Below are 15,005 nucleotides of genomic sequence, written 5' to 3' on the forward strand. Positions count from 1 at the left end.
AAAGTCGACAGGTGACTCAAGACCTAGATCTTCCACCCCAATCAACTGCATGAAAGCTTTCCACTTGACTGAAAGCAACTTGCCATTTGTCATCCAAGTCAGTGTCCTATCCTCATCAGTCCCAAGATGAACCGTGGCATAGAATTGGGCCACAATATCAGCATCATAGTCCTTGTTGAATTGCATGATCCCGAGAATGTTCAGTTGAGTGCACATCTGAAGAGCTTCACCAAAGTAGTCAGGATCGTTCTCCATATGCTCGGTGTCGATGGAGTGCATGTTGACATAGAGATTCTTCTTGGCTTTGAGAACATCAAAGTAGATGGCAAACTGGAACCTGTTCCAGAACGGACAGTTGACCAAAGTGGGATCTTGGTCGATCTCATACGGGTTGCGGCGGCGTCTTGCCCAGAAGTCCTAGGGCGGCATTTCTGGCACGGTTTTGCCAGACTTTGGCTTGACTCCAGGCTTCTTCTACAGTAGGGGAGGAGGTGGAGCACTAGAAGATCCTCCGGCAGGCTCAGTGGACTCAGTGGTGCGGTAGCGCTTGGACGAGGCACGACTGGGGTTGACACGACAAGCCTGATGCTCAGGAACCTCATCACCTGGAACCACACACACAAACATGCAAACAACCAGAAAGAATGAGCGTAAGCCAAAAACACGAACAAAAGGATCACTGAGAGGTAGGAGAATGATGGAAAATGGTAGAAGGGCGGTAGTACCGTGACCCTTGAGCGGTAGTACCGCTTCAAGCGGTAGTACCGCTCTGGTGAGAGCGGTAGTACCGCTCGAGGCGGGTAAACAACAGTTTCCTACTGCCGTGGTCAGATCCGGTACTACCGTCCTACCAAATTCAAAAATACTCCAACCAAACACTAATCCAAACTGTCTAGAAGCACTCTCCATCCTACTCAAGCCTAGATCTGGACAAAAATCTAGAGATGCAACTGCTATTGCCCCTAAAACGCTAGATTGGAAATCTAGACAAAAAGAAACAGGGAACGGGGGCAATACCGGCATCCATGGCAAGAGGACAAGGTGGGGATCGGTTCCACCGAAGGAAACGGAGAGGAGCACCCCGGAGAGGGAGATCCGCCGGAGCCCTCCCGCGGCACTGGTTGCTGAAGAGAGAGACAAACAGGGTGAAAGGGGTGAGTGAATGGGTATGGGGGAGAAGAAACTCCCCCTGCCCCCGATATAACCCCCAGTCCACGCCTCACAGCGGTAGTACCGCGCTGGAGGGCGGTAGTACCGCTAGGAGCGGTAGTACTACGCTGGAGGGCGGTAGTACCGCTCGCCACCAGCGGTAGTACCACTTCAGCAACCACACGGCTTCTAGACCAACGGCTAACGCTCAAAAAGAAACGGGAAGCAAGGCCAAAAGAACAAGAGGACCGACGCAGCAACACACACACACACACACAACTGAACAGAAACAACTCAAACACAAACAACCACACGAAACAGAGCAAGCTCTGGCCTCTCTCAAGAGAGGGCGGTGGCCGAAGCCACCTATGTTTGAGTCAATTGGTATGGCACCGCGAAGAATTATCCTTGGGCCCATGACCAAAACTCGTCTTTGAAGCACAAGTACCATCAAAAAAATGGCTAATGTGAAAGAGTTGATCGTTTTATGCATAATGGGGGGAGGGAGAGTTCATTGAGAGAACAACACCCCCCTGTGTCCATGCCTACATCTAAGCTAGACACCAAGTTGAGTGGGGTGGGGTGTGCAAGGGTTCAAGTCACATTGCTCGAATCAATGATATTTAGCTCATGCCTTAACTCGCGGAATCTTGCTTCATCCAAGGGCTTTGTGAAAATATCTGCAAGGTTATCATGAGTGTTGACATACTTGAGCTCGATCTCTCCTTGCCTAATGTGATCCCGGATGAAGTGATACCGAATCTCAATGTGCTTCGTCTTGAAGTGTTGCACCGGGTTGAGAGAAATCTTGATGGCACTTTCGTTGTCACACCAAAGAGGCACTTTGTCACAAATGACACCATATTCCTTTAAAGTTTGCCTCATCCATAAGAGTTGTGCACAACAACTACCGGCCACCACATATTCTGCTTCGGTGGACGAGAGACACACACAACTTTGCTTTTTGGAAGACCAACTCACTAAAGAGCACCCAAGAAACTGGCACCCTCCGGAAGTGGACTTCCTATCCACTTTGTCTCCCGCCCAATCGGAATCCGTAAACCCTTCAAGCTTGAAGTTTGCCCCTCTTGGGTACCATAAGCCAAAGTTTGGGGTATGAGCCAAATATCGAAAGATTCGCTTGACCGCCACATAGTGACTTTCCTTCGGTGCAGCTTGAAACCATGCACACATCCCCACACTCCACATGATATCCGGTCTAGATGCACAAAGGTAAAGCAAGGAGCCAATCATGGAGCGACATACCTTTTGATCCACCGCTTTACCATTGGGATCAATGTCAAGTTGGCACTTGGTGGGCATTGGCGTAGAGGCCGGCTTGACATCACTTAACTTGAATCTCTTGAGCATGTCTTGAGTGTATTTGGCTTGGTTGATGAAGGTACCTTCTCTTCTTTGTTTGATATCAAAACCAAGGAAGAACTTCAACTCTCCCATCAAAGACATCTTGAACTTAGAGGTCATGAGAGCGGCAAATTATTCATTGAAAGCTTTGTTAGGGGAACCAAAGATAATGTCATCAACATATAGTTGGCATACAAACAACTCCCCTTTGACCTTCTTAGTAAAAAGAGTGGGATCGATTAGCCCCACTTCAAATCCACGATCTTGTAACAACTCGGTAAGGTGGTCATACCACGCACGTGGGGCTTGTTTAAGGCCATAGAGCGCCTTATCAAGTTGATACACATGATCCGGGAAGAAGGGATCCTCGAACCCGGGGGGTTGCTTGACATAGACCAACTCATTAATAGGACCATTAAGAAAAGCACTTTTAACATCCATTTGTTGCAACTTAAAGTTGTGATGGGAAGCATAAGCAATCAACAAACGAATGGATTCAAGGCGAGCAACGGAAGCAAAGGTTTCACCATAGTCGATACCCTCGACTTGGGAGTAGCCTTGTGCTACCAATCTTGCCTTGTTGCGAATGATGTTCCCATGAGCATCTTGCTTGTTCTTGAAGATCCACTTGGTTCCAATGATGTTATGGTTCCCGGAAGGCCTTGGCACCAACCTCCACACCTTGTTGTACTCGAAGTTATTGAGTTCTTCATGCATGGCATTGAGCCAATCCGAGTCTTCAAGTGCCTCATAGACCTTATGGGGTTCAACACAAGAGACAAACGCGTGATGTTCACAATAGTTTGCTAATTGTCTACGAGTGCTTACCCCCTTTCTTAAGCTTCCAACCACATTCTCCGTGAGATGACCTTTGGTGGTGAGTTTGGAAGCAATCTTCGCGGCACGACGCTCCAATTCCTCCTCGGATGTCGAAGGTGGAGGGTTCACTTGATCATCTTGAGCATCGTCATGAGCTTGTTCTTGATCTTGAGCTTGCTCATGATCTTGAACTTGCTCGAAGGGAAGAACTTGACCTTGGGCATCATGTGGAGGTTCACCACCATCTTGTGATTGATCTTGCCCTTGGTCTTGTTCCCGAGGTTGAGGGCCTTCACTTTGTTCTTCGGAAGTGTGTGGGTCTTGAGTAGGTGAAGGCTCCACCGAGGTGGAGCATTGTCCTTCTCCTTCGGCCACAAGGGGTTCCTCAATGGGTAGGATATGACCAATACCCATTCTTCTTATGGCTTGGGGAGGAATTTCATCACCTACATCACAAGTACCACTTTGCTCCACTTGGGAGCCGTTATTTTCATCAAACTCTATGTTACACGTCTCCTCAATGAGTCCGTTGGACTTGTTGAGAACACGGTAAGCATGAGAGTTTGTAGCATAACCAACAAATATGCCCTCATGAGCTCTAGCCTCGAATTTAGACAAACGAACACCTTTCTTGAGAATGAAACACTTACACCCGAACACCCGGAAGTACTTGAGATTGGGCTTGTTCCCGGTGAGTATCTCATACGGAGTCTTGTTCAAGCCTTTGCGGAGATAGAGCCGATTGGATGCATGAAAAGCTGTGTTGATGGCTTTGGCCCAAAAGTTGTATGGAGACTTGAACTCCGCCATCATGGTCCTTGCCGCATCCATCAACGTCCGGTTCTTCCTCTCCGCAACACCATTTTGTTGAGGGGTATATGGTGCAGAATATTGATGCTTGATCCCTTCATCACTAAGAAACTCATCCAAGGTGTAGTTCTTGAACTCGGTGCCGTTGTCACTTCTTATTGTCAGAATCTTTGCATTATGTTGACGTTGAGCTTCATTTGCAAAGTCGATGACGATTTGTTGAGTCTCACTCTTCCTCTTGAAGAAGTATACCCAAGTGTATCTTGAATAATCATCCACAATCACCAAGCAATACTTTCTACCCCCAAGACTATCAAAGGATGGAGGCCCAAAGAGGTCCATGTGCAGGAGCTCCAAGGGTCTCTTTGAGTAGATGATAGTCGTGGGAGGGTGAGCCGTCTCATGAAGCTTTCCTTCGATACAAGCACTGCAAACACGATCTTTGGCAAAACTAACATTCGTTAGTCCATGAACATGGTCCCCCTTGAGAAGACTTTGCAAAGATCTCATATTGACGTGGGCTAAACGGCAATGCCAAAGCCATCCCACATCAACTTTAGCCATTAGGCATGTCGCGGTCTTAGTGGGTTGCTCCGAAAAGTTAATCACATAGAGACCATTCTCGACATGCCCAAGAAAGGCTACTTTAAGAGTCTTGCTCCACAAGAGGGCCACATTATCAATATCAAAGAAGGTGGCAAAGCCCATGAGTGAGAGTTAACAAACGGAAAGTAAATTGAACGCAAGGGACTCAACAAGCATGACTTTCTCGATCGCTAGATCATGAGAAATGACAACCTTGCCAAGACCCAATACCTTAGAATGTGAGGCATCACCCCATTCGACATTGGTGGGCATAGATGGGATCTTGTGCACATCCACCACCAAGTCCTTGCTCCCGGTCATATGGTTTGTTGCTCCACTATCGAGCAACCATGATCCCCCACCGGAAGCAAACACCTACAAGAGATCAATGCTTGGTTTTAGGTACCCATTGAGTAATGGGTCCTTTGATGTTAGTAATAAGGGTGTTAGGAACCCAAATAGACCATTCAATGTACTCATAAGGAGAACCAACAAATTTAGCATAAACATGCCCATCACTAGCACGGCACAACACATAAGATGGGTTAAAGTCGCCGGCTTTGTTGGGAGAGATGGCTTTGTGCTCTTTGGCATCACCACTCTTCCCATTGTTCTTCTTCTCCTTAGGAGCACCTTCTCCCTCCTTCACAAAGGTTTGCGTGAGCGGAGGAGGTCGATTGGTCTTGCTCTTCTTCTCCTTGTTCTTCTTCTTGTTCTTGGACTTGGGTGAGAACCCAACTCCCTCCTTCCCCACAACTTCCTTTTGATTGCTCAAAAGGTCATTTAGGTTCTTCTCGCCTTGTATGCATGACACAAGACCTTTCTCGAGTTGTTCCTTTAACATGGCATTCTCCTCCACAAGATGCACATGCTCACAACATGGGTTAGTAGCATTTGCATTATCAATTAAGACCATGTGAGGAAATGTGGCCTTTTCCTTGGTTAGCTTAACTTGGAGTTGAGCATGAGACTCCTTGAGGGTAGCATGAGCACCTTTCAAGACCTTGTGGGCCTTGTCAAGTACATCAAACTCCTCCGTGAGTCTAACATGATCAACCCCAAAGTTTAGCCTTCTCGGAAGCTAGAACACGAGACACAACAAGAGCATGATCAAGATCTTTCTTTAGTTTAGCATGACCATCGTTGTGTGACTCCTCAAGAGCCAAACGATGCTCACGCTCTTCCTCAAGAGCATTAGAGAGATCCGATATCTCATCGGCATAGTCACGACTATGACTTTCTATCTTAGAGATGGTTTCTTCGTGAGCCTCGATCATGTCATTGGCTTCACCAAGTTGTTCCAAGAGAGCAACAAAGTGCTTCTTGGATTTGCCCTTGAGCTTACTCATGAAGGACTCAAATTCATTGATCTCCTCATTAGACCCCTTACCATTATCAAAGTCATCCGTTGAAGGAGGGTTAGGAATAATGGTGGTTTTGATGTTGGAGGTTACCTTGTTGGTGGCCTTAGCCATGAGGCACTTGGCGGTGATGTTCTCGTTAGGTGAATCGAAGAGAGACACCGGGGGAGTTGTGACAATGGCAACGGATGCTATGGCCATTGTTTCCCCATCTTCATCATCATCGTCATCCTCACGGTATTCTTCTTGAACCACCAACCCGCGAGAGGGAGTTTTCTTGGTGAAGTTGTTCTTGTTGGGGAAGGACTTGGCTTTGTCTTTTCGGATGAACTTGCCACCATTGTCTTCCCGCTTCTCGTAGGGACAATCCGCAACGAAATGGCTAACATTGCCACAGTTGAAACAAGTTCTAACTCGTTGCTTCCCCTTGAGGCCACTTGAGTTGTTCTTGTTGAAGTTGGGTCTTGTATTCTTCTTACTCCAAAACTGTCTTGAGGCAAGAGCCATGTGCTCATGATAATCATACTTCGTGTCCTCGGGGTTGCTCTCCTCATCTTCCTCTTCTTCTTCTTCTTCCACACTAACCTTGGCCTTCAAGGCAAGATTGGGCTTCTTTGCCCTTTGAGAACGGAGCACCGCATTGTCGGCGGTCTTGTCCAAGATGCTCATTGCAACAAACTCATCCAACACTTCACCAGAGGTCATGGAGTGGAAGTCCGGTCTTTGGCGAATGGCGGAGGACATGGCCTTGTTGTAGGGCATCATGGCCTTGAGGAACTTGCGCTTGATCCAGTTGTCATCCGTGTCCTTGCTCCCATGATCTGGAGTGCGAGCGCGAGTTTGGTCACTCTTCGAAAGAGCTCACGAGGTTCCTCATCCTCTTTCATTGCAAACTCATCGGCTTCATCTTGCACCACTTCATAGTTGGAGCGTTGAATGCTCGCACTTCCTCGATAGAGACGCTCGACACATTTCCATGCTTCTTTAGCCATGGCATGAGATCGAAGATGAGGGAGATCTTCGGAAAGGATTGCATCTTGGATGATGAAGAGAGCACTCTCATTGAATTGATTGTCCACTTCTTCTCGAGGGGTGAAGTTTCTTGGATCATGAGGATAGAAACCTTCTTCAATAATTCTCCAAAGGTTAGTGTTCACATGTTTTAAGTGACGCTTGAAGCGATAAAGCCAAGCGTCAAAATCTTCATTTTTCACATATTTAGGAGGAGGACCGGCATGATTCAAATGAGTCGATGGGATCGGTCCTCTATACACTGGGGGTTCCACATTGGCAAAGATGCCGGTACCATTTCTACCACTAGTAGACGGACTCTTTTCACTGTTAGCTTCCCCCTTGTTGGAGCTAGCATCCGTCACCTTGTTAGTGGGATCACCCACTTTCATCGGCGAGGTAGATAGTTTAAGTCCGTCTAAGAAATCAGAAAACATGCTTTTAACCTCGGCCGTCATGGAGGTTTTCAATGTGTCTAAAACCACATTGAATTCCTCACGAGAGACCGAGGCTCCCCCTTCGGCCGTGGACGAGATGGGATTCACACCGGAGTGCTCCTCCGCACCGTCGTGGGTGTCAACCATACTCTCCGGACGGCAAAGTCCTTAATAAAGAGACGAGGCTCTGATACCAATTGAAAGAATCGATATGGTTGACTAGAGGGGGGGGGTGAATAGGCAACTAACAATTTTTAAACTTTTCTTTAACAATCTAAACCTTGCAATGAAATAGGTTGTCTAGATGTGCAACTACGTGGACAACCTATATGATGCAAAGACAATAAGCACACAAGCAAGCAATGGATATAACTTAAGTAAGCTTGCAAAAGTAAAGGGACAAGATAACCAAGAGTGGAGCCGGTGGAGACGAGGATGTGTTACCGAAGCTCCTTCCTTTTAAGGGGAAGTACGTCTCCGTTAGAGCGGTGTGGAGGCACAATGCTCCCCAAGAAGCTACTAGGGCCACCGTAATCTCCTCACGCCCTCACACAATGCGAGATGCCGTGATTCCACTATTGGAGCCCTTGAAGGCGGCAACCAGACCTTTACAAACAAGATTGGGGCTATCTCTACAACACTTGGAGGCTCCCAACAACACCACGAAGCTTCACCACAATGGAGTATGGCTTCGAGGTGACCTCAACCGTCTAGGGTGCTCAACACCCAAGAGTAACAAGATTCGCTAGGGATAAGTGGGGGGAATCAAATTTCTCTTGGTGGAAGTGTAGATCTGGGCCTTCTCAACCAATCCCGAGCAAATCAACAAGTTTGATTGGCTAGGGAGAGATATCGGGCGAAAATGGAGCTTGGAGAAACAATGGAGCTTTGGGGGAAAGAGGTAAGTCAACTTTGGGGAAGAAGACCCCTTTATATAGTGGGAAGAACAAACCAACCGTTACCCCACTCACCAGCCCCGCACAGAGCGGTACTACCGCTAGGGAAGGGCGGTACTACCACTCCGGGCGGTACTACCGCTCGACCCAGCGGTACTGCCGCGCTGCCCGGGGCCCTGACCCCAGGGCGGTACTACCGCTAGGGAAGAGCGGTACTACCGCTTAGGGCGGTACTACCGCTCCTACTACCTCCCTTAGTGCCGCAAAACCCGACACGAAAAACTTTGTTCGAGAATCGAGGCGGAAGTAGCCCAGACACACAGCGATACTACGGCCAAAAATCCCAAGCGGTACTACCGTTCTGAGAGCGGTACTACCGCTTGGAGCGGTACTACCGCTCTGAGAGCGGTACTACCGCTGGAGAGCTTCGGCGGTACTACCGCTGTGGTCGCGGTACTACCGCTGGGGCAGAGCAAAGGATAGCAAGGGGAAAACGGCAGCTCCAGAGATGCGGAAGGCAAGACGACGGGTGTGATAAGGATGTGTACGTGTGATTCCACCCAAGTTTTACCAAAGCGGATCCCCTCTTGATAGTACGGTGACTCCTACGAAACTAGTCCACCAACAACGAAACGAGGGAGCTACACCGTCTTGAATACAACACCGAGGGGAGGAAATCGTCTCGCGCCAATGGATGAATCTCTAAAAGAACTAAACGCACACGATTAGTCCGCACAAGCATTGTCATTAATCACCAAAACATCTTGGGAATAAATATGCCCTTACAACAGGGCCATCGTAAATTACATAACGGCTACAAGGAAACTAACGTCTTTTGACCACCTCCTAAGCCAATGGCTCCGTGACAACCCACGAGCGCCGTGCTAGTTATTTGTAGGTTATAACTGTTTTCCTTACGGCAACACTAAACATTAGACTACTGATTTTTGGCTTTGCATCAGACTAGTTGTTGGCCGTTTGATCGGAAGCACCAGAGTCGTCCGATGGTATGTAGGCCCGGGTGAGCTTTTGATGTGAGTAAAACGTGGGCTGAGAGGCTGGGATCCGGCTTGCCTACTTTCTTTCCATACTCCCGTCCGTGCTCCCACTTCATCCCACGGCTGTCTTTTTTCCTTTTCTCTTTCTAATGTAATCATCTTCCCCTGATTTTAAAGGGGTGGGGCCGGGCCTTATTTTATTCTAATCAAAACAAGCCACGTACGCGGGAGCACGGATGGGCACACGCCGGTGTTTTATTTGAAATGTAATTGTTCTTTCCGTGTAACTGCTTCCATAAATTACGTTGTGATTTACCATATTTCTTCCTCCATTTACGTCCATGCTTCCTGCTTCCAGTATTTCCTTTGCAGCGGATAACTGGGTATAATTTATTTGAAATGTAATTGTTTGCTTCCAACACAACAAATTATGTTTCCTTAGATAGAAAATTTTGCTTCAAATGTAACAGAAACTTGAGTCAGTCTGATTTTTAAAAATAAAATTATTTGTGTGTTTTGAAAGCAGCAAAGTATGTTTTCGTAAATTATTATTTTTGCTTAATTTGATATTTAAATTTGCTTCATTTTAGTAACATCACAATATTGTTCCGCCGAATACAGGATTGCTTCCAATGATATACTCTCTCCATTCCGAAATATAAGTCTTTCTAGAGATTTTAACAAGTGACTACATACGGAGTAAAATGAGTGAATCTACACTCTAAAATATGTCTACATACATCCGTATGTTATAGTTCATTTAAAATGTCTAAAAAACTTATATTTAGAAACAGAGGGAGTATTTAATATGTACTGTTTCTAATCATGTATGGCTCCAGGTTTAAAATTGACTCCTTTTAATCATGTATGCTTTTTTTTTGCGAGATATCATGTATGCTTCTTAGCTTGCAATATTATTTTTCGCTGTACAAGAACCATGCTTCGATGAGTGCCGTATATGCTTCCGTGTTTTTTTTTTACTTCCTTGCAGCTACTTTTTCTTTCCTGTCATTTTCTTGCTTCCTACATAATTTATTGAAGCTTCGTAAGCCATCATTTGGTGCTTCCGTGTCACTTTTTTTTTTACTTTCATTTCCTGCTTCAATAGTAGATCAATACACATGCATATTTGTGTTATTTGCTTCTTATCGGTACCAATGTTGCTTCAACACTGGAGCATCATCGTGGGGGATTCGCTAACAGGAGAAGGTGAAGCCGAAGGGGAGGGACGGTGAGCCACTAGAGGTGCCGGGGGGTCGCTGGCCTTGTGGACGAAGAAAATAGTGCCACCTTCCATCGGATCTTTTGTCGAAAGAGACCATCTGTCGAATGGAATTGCCAAAGAAGACCCCTTTCGGATGAAATAGACAAAAAAGACCCCCTCGGCCGTGGCGGCAGGCGCGCCAAGCGACATGTGGCACCTGCCGCCACGGTGCACGGCGGCAGCCCTTGTCGCCACGGCGTCAGGCGACAACCTACGAATAACGGAAATTGGCTGGCGCGACGCAACGGCGTGGCGTGGTGGGCCCCTGCCGCCTAAGGCGCTGGCGGCAGGCCTGTAGCAGCTGCGGCTCGCCGCCTCGCCGACTGGCGGCAGGCCTGTGCACTGAGCATCGATGCAATAAAGAAAGACGCAACACTAGCAAGTGCAAATCCCTTGCAAAAAAGTATAAAGACCCCGCCAAAAAAACTAACAAATGGAAGTGTGCAATGATACGTAGTACCAAAGGACAGGTCAGTTTACCCACATGAGCATTTGTGTGGCGTTCATTGCGCAAAAACTACTAATACAAACCAGCGCAACCAGCAGGCGGACAGCGAGCGCACAGGCCTGCCGCCAGCCGGCGGGGCGGCTGGGCCCAGCTGCTACAGTCCTGCCACCAGCGACTGAGGCGGCCGGGGTCCACAGCGCCACGCCGTTCCGTCGCGCCAGCGATTCCCCTTATCTGCAGGCTGCCGCCTGGCGCCGTGGCGGCAGGAGCTGCCGCCTGGCACCGTGGCGGCAGTTGCCACGTGTCGCCTGGCGCGCCTGCCGCCACGGCCGAGGGGGTTCATTTTGTCTATTTCATCTGGAGGGGGTCTTTTTTGGCAATTCTATTCGACAGGTGGCCTCTTTCGACAAAAAAACCCTTCCACCGTACTACTTTCCCCGCCATGGCACCATCGATCGATGAAATCGTTGATGAGACGAATAAGTAGGATGTGTCGCTGACGAGGATGAGGAGATAGATTTTTTTTTTTTGAAACAATGAGGAGATAGATTTGGAAGCCAAACTCGTGGTTGTCGGCCGGCTTGGTGCTCCTGGTTGTGGTTGGCATTGGCACCGGTACTCTTGCCCAGATACAAAAGATAGAAGCAATATCTGTATGGGATACATAGGAAGCATGGAATCTTTTGTGTAAACAAATGATGTTATCACAACGCAAATGAGACGTGATCACAAATTAGCATATTTGGCACCCAGATGTAGATGCACAAATTCATGATTAACAAACCAATTCGTGTTAAACAATCCATAAAAAAGAGGATAAATTAGAACCTAGGCCGTAAGACTAAGCCACGAGTAGATCCATGCAATCGGGTGCAGGTCAGGGCCTCCGCAACACGACCATCTACTGAGGTGGCTGCACTCCGGCGTGGTGGAGCTAACGGAGCATCAGGTGAGGGTGCTGGAGAAACGTCCGTCAGTTGAGGTGGATGCGACGGAGGAGAGGAGCTGGCCGACGTGGTGGATCAGGAGCCGAGCCGCATGGTGGTTCTGCAGCAGGGATGACGAGGCCGTTTCGCTTAATTGAGAAGGATTTTTTTTTGACGCAGACGATACATGACAACGCCTATACTCATGAGTACTTGGTAAATCTATTGACAACGCCTATACTCATGAGTACTTGGTAAATCTATTGATTTGGCATTATGAATGTTGATGTTTTTTCTATAAACTTGATCAATTTTTTTATGTAAGATAAACCTAAAATGGGAACTAAAAAGAGAAATACTATACTAGAACGGTGGATCAGAAGAGGACCAGACGGCGACACCGCAGGAAACGGAGTCAAAGCCATGCATGCACTCTGCTCTCGAAGCAGAGCGACCCGCACGCGAAGCAGCTCTTCAGCTGGTGCTCTTGTCGCTGCCGCCTCTCTTCTCCTTGATGAGCTTCAGGAGGCTGGGCATCATCTTCTTCTTCCTCTTGATGGTGAACGACGGCGACTTCGGGTTCCAGTTCGCCGCAGACACCGACGACCGCCGACCCTTCGACCTCTTCGACGTCGCCGACACCCTGCTCGACCTCCGCCGCGGGTACGCGCACTGCAGGCCCACACTCTCCGCCGTTGCGTTCAGGTCGTACAGCTCCTGCTCCAGCGCCTTCTGCTCGCCCGCCGTCTTCTCCGCCTCCGACGCCACCTGCGCCTCCCTGGGGCCCATCTCCCTCATCTCCCGCTCCGCCGCCTCGGCCCGCATCGCCACCTCCTTCTCGCTGGCCTTGAGCGCCTGCACCCACGCCTGCGCCGCGGCCACCTTCTTGTCGGCCACCACCCGGACCAGCGCCGCGCGCCCGCTCAGGTACTCGTACTCGAACCGCGAGACGGTTATAGTCCCCTGCCGCCGTGGCGCTGCCGCCGCCCTGGCCTGCATTGTGCTCTCCACGGCGGCCTTGAGCTTCTTCATTGCCGACGCCTCGGACGCCTTCGCCGCCTCCAGCTCCTTCACAGACTGCCTGATCCGCTCCTCGGCCGTAGCCATCTCCGCGGCGACGTTGTCCGCCTCTGCTAGCACGCACCGTTTCTCCAGCATGGTCAGCTCCTCCTCCTTGCTCGCCGCCTCGGTCTCGGCATGCAACTGCTGCATCGCCGCCGTGAGGTTCGACACGATGGCCTTGGACCTCTCGTCGGCGGCCGTGACGGCCTCCATCTGGGCCCTCGCCTTGAGGAGCTTCGCGTTCAGCTGCTGCACCTGCGCGTCCGCGTTTTTCTCCTGCGCCTTGAGCCGGTCGATCTCCTGGACGGCCCCCATGATCTCGGTCCGGGTGCGGTCCATGGAGGTCATGAACTGGAACGCTCCCGCCTTGATGCTCTCCAGTTCGTTCTTCGCCATGGACAGCTCGGCCTCTGCAGCCTGCAGCAACGCCCTGTCCTGCCCCTCTTCTTTCTTCTGTCTCGTGGTATCCTCCGCCGCTCCATCGTTCGGGACGTGGTTCTTCCCCATGGCGCGCACCAGCTCCATCTCGCCCTGCAGGACCTCCACGTCGGCGTTCGTCGCTTCCAGCTTCGCCTCCAGCTCCCTCGCGCGGCTCACCTCCCTGCGCGCCTCCTTCACCTTGGCCCTCGCGGCCTCGATCTCCCTGGCGAACCGCTCTGCCTCGGCGACGTGCTGGGCCTCCAGCTCGCGGCGCTCCCGCTCGGCCTCGATGCGCGCGAGCTCCACCAGGACGTGCTCCTCGTTGGCCTCGTCCACGCGCCGTTTCATCTCGTCGGCGGCCTGCAGGTTGGACTGGATCTTGCACACCGTCGCCACGACGTCGCTCTCGGCCTTGGCCTTGGCCTCCGCCGCGGACTTCACCTCCAGCTTCAGCTTGCGGAGCTCCCTCTTAACGCGGTCCAGCTCTTGCGACACCTCCGCGTACTGGGCGTCCGATGCCTCCTCGGCGCCATTCTTCCGTGTCCACGTTGCTTGCAATTCTGACCTCTGGGACGTCGCCTTGGCCTTGGTCTGGTCGATTTGGCGCTCCAGCTCCTTGGCCATGGCTCGTGCTCTCGATAGCTCCGACTCGGCGCCGGCTCGCTCGTTATCCACGGATGCCTTCCGCTCGTTCAGCTTGTCCATGTCAGATTTCGCTCGTTGTTTCATTTCAGAGGACAGGTTCTGCATACAACAAGGTAGAGATGAACTTACAATCAAACATTACCAGTGACTGCTTGATGGGATGGCAGAAACAGGGAAGATATGTCAAGTCGTCCATGAATTTCGGAACTGAAAGAGTACCTCTTGAGCTCTGTTCTTGTCTGCCTTTCTTCCACTGATGCTCTCGCCGAAGATACTCATTGTGGCTCTCACTGATCCACCATCCATGGCAGCCTCCATTGTGCTCCAAATGACGCAACCTAACAAGAAGTGTACACAAGCTACTAGTATATCCTCACCAGACAAATTTGTAGGTTCACAGCGATGCAGACCATTGGAAATTTATTGGTTGGAAGGGGAAGAAGAGGCAAAGGACAGAGGGGAGTTTATGTGCTGCTAAACGAGGACAAGTGTTTCGGCCTCAGCTCTATCCTTCTTGGCAGGACTCGGAGGAGCTCACTACCACACAACACAGCTGCTCCCGTTTTATCCACCTCGTTCCTGTCTCTGCCTCCCATCACGTTTTGCTAATTGTCTCTAGCAGTTAGTAGCTGACAGCTCCCATTCAATTTAATTCGCCGTTTCGCTTGTAGCACTAGAATACTTCTCTGGGGTTTTGGAGTAAAACAGAATAGGATTTTCGCGATGCCTTTTGGCCACATAAATTGCAAGTGGCTCGTGTTGCATACTTGCATTGTGTCGATGGGACAACGGCTGTATTTGGAAGGTAG

At 49.7% G+C, this 15,005-nt stretch overlaps 1 protein-coding gene across 1 annotated transcript; it reads right to left on the reverse strand.

The window, feature by feature from the left end:
• Positions 1 to 12,307: 12,307 nt before the first annotated feature.
• LOC123070511 (protein PLASTID MOVEMENT IMPAIRED 2) lies at positions 12,308 to 14,742 on the reverse strand. Its single transcript, XM_044493754.1, has 2 exons — positions 14,416 to 14,742; positions 12,308 to 14,295 (listed from the first exon to the last, which is right to left on the reverse strand). Exons 1-2 carry the CDS (start codon positions 14,512 to 14,514, stop codon positions 12,544 to 12,546), a joined length of 1,851 nt encoding a protein of 616 aa, XP_044349689.1. The 5' UTR covers positions 14,515 to 14,742; the 3' UTR covers positions 12,308 to 12,543.
• Between the last annotated feature and the right edge of the window lie 263 nt (positions 14,743 to 15,005).

This window comes from Triticum aestivum, chromosome 3B (assembly GCF_018294505.1).
Source record: "Triticum aestivum cultivar Chinese Spring chromosome 3B, IWGSC CS RefSeq v2.1, whole genome shotgun sequence".
Classification (NCBI taxonomy): domain Eukaryota; kingdom Viridiplantae; phylum Streptophyta; class Magnoliopsida; order Poales; family Poaceae; genus Triticum; species Triticum aestivum.

Coding starts and splice junctions, on each gene's coding strand:
- LOC123070511 (XM_044493754.1), bottom strand. CDS start 14,514: ATGGAGGCTGCCATGGATGGTGGATCAGTGAGAGCCACAATGAGTATC. Junction 14,296..14,415: donor ACAAGAACAGAGCTCAAGAG/GTACTCTTTCAG, acceptor TGTTGTATGCAG/AACCTGTCCTCTGAAATGAA.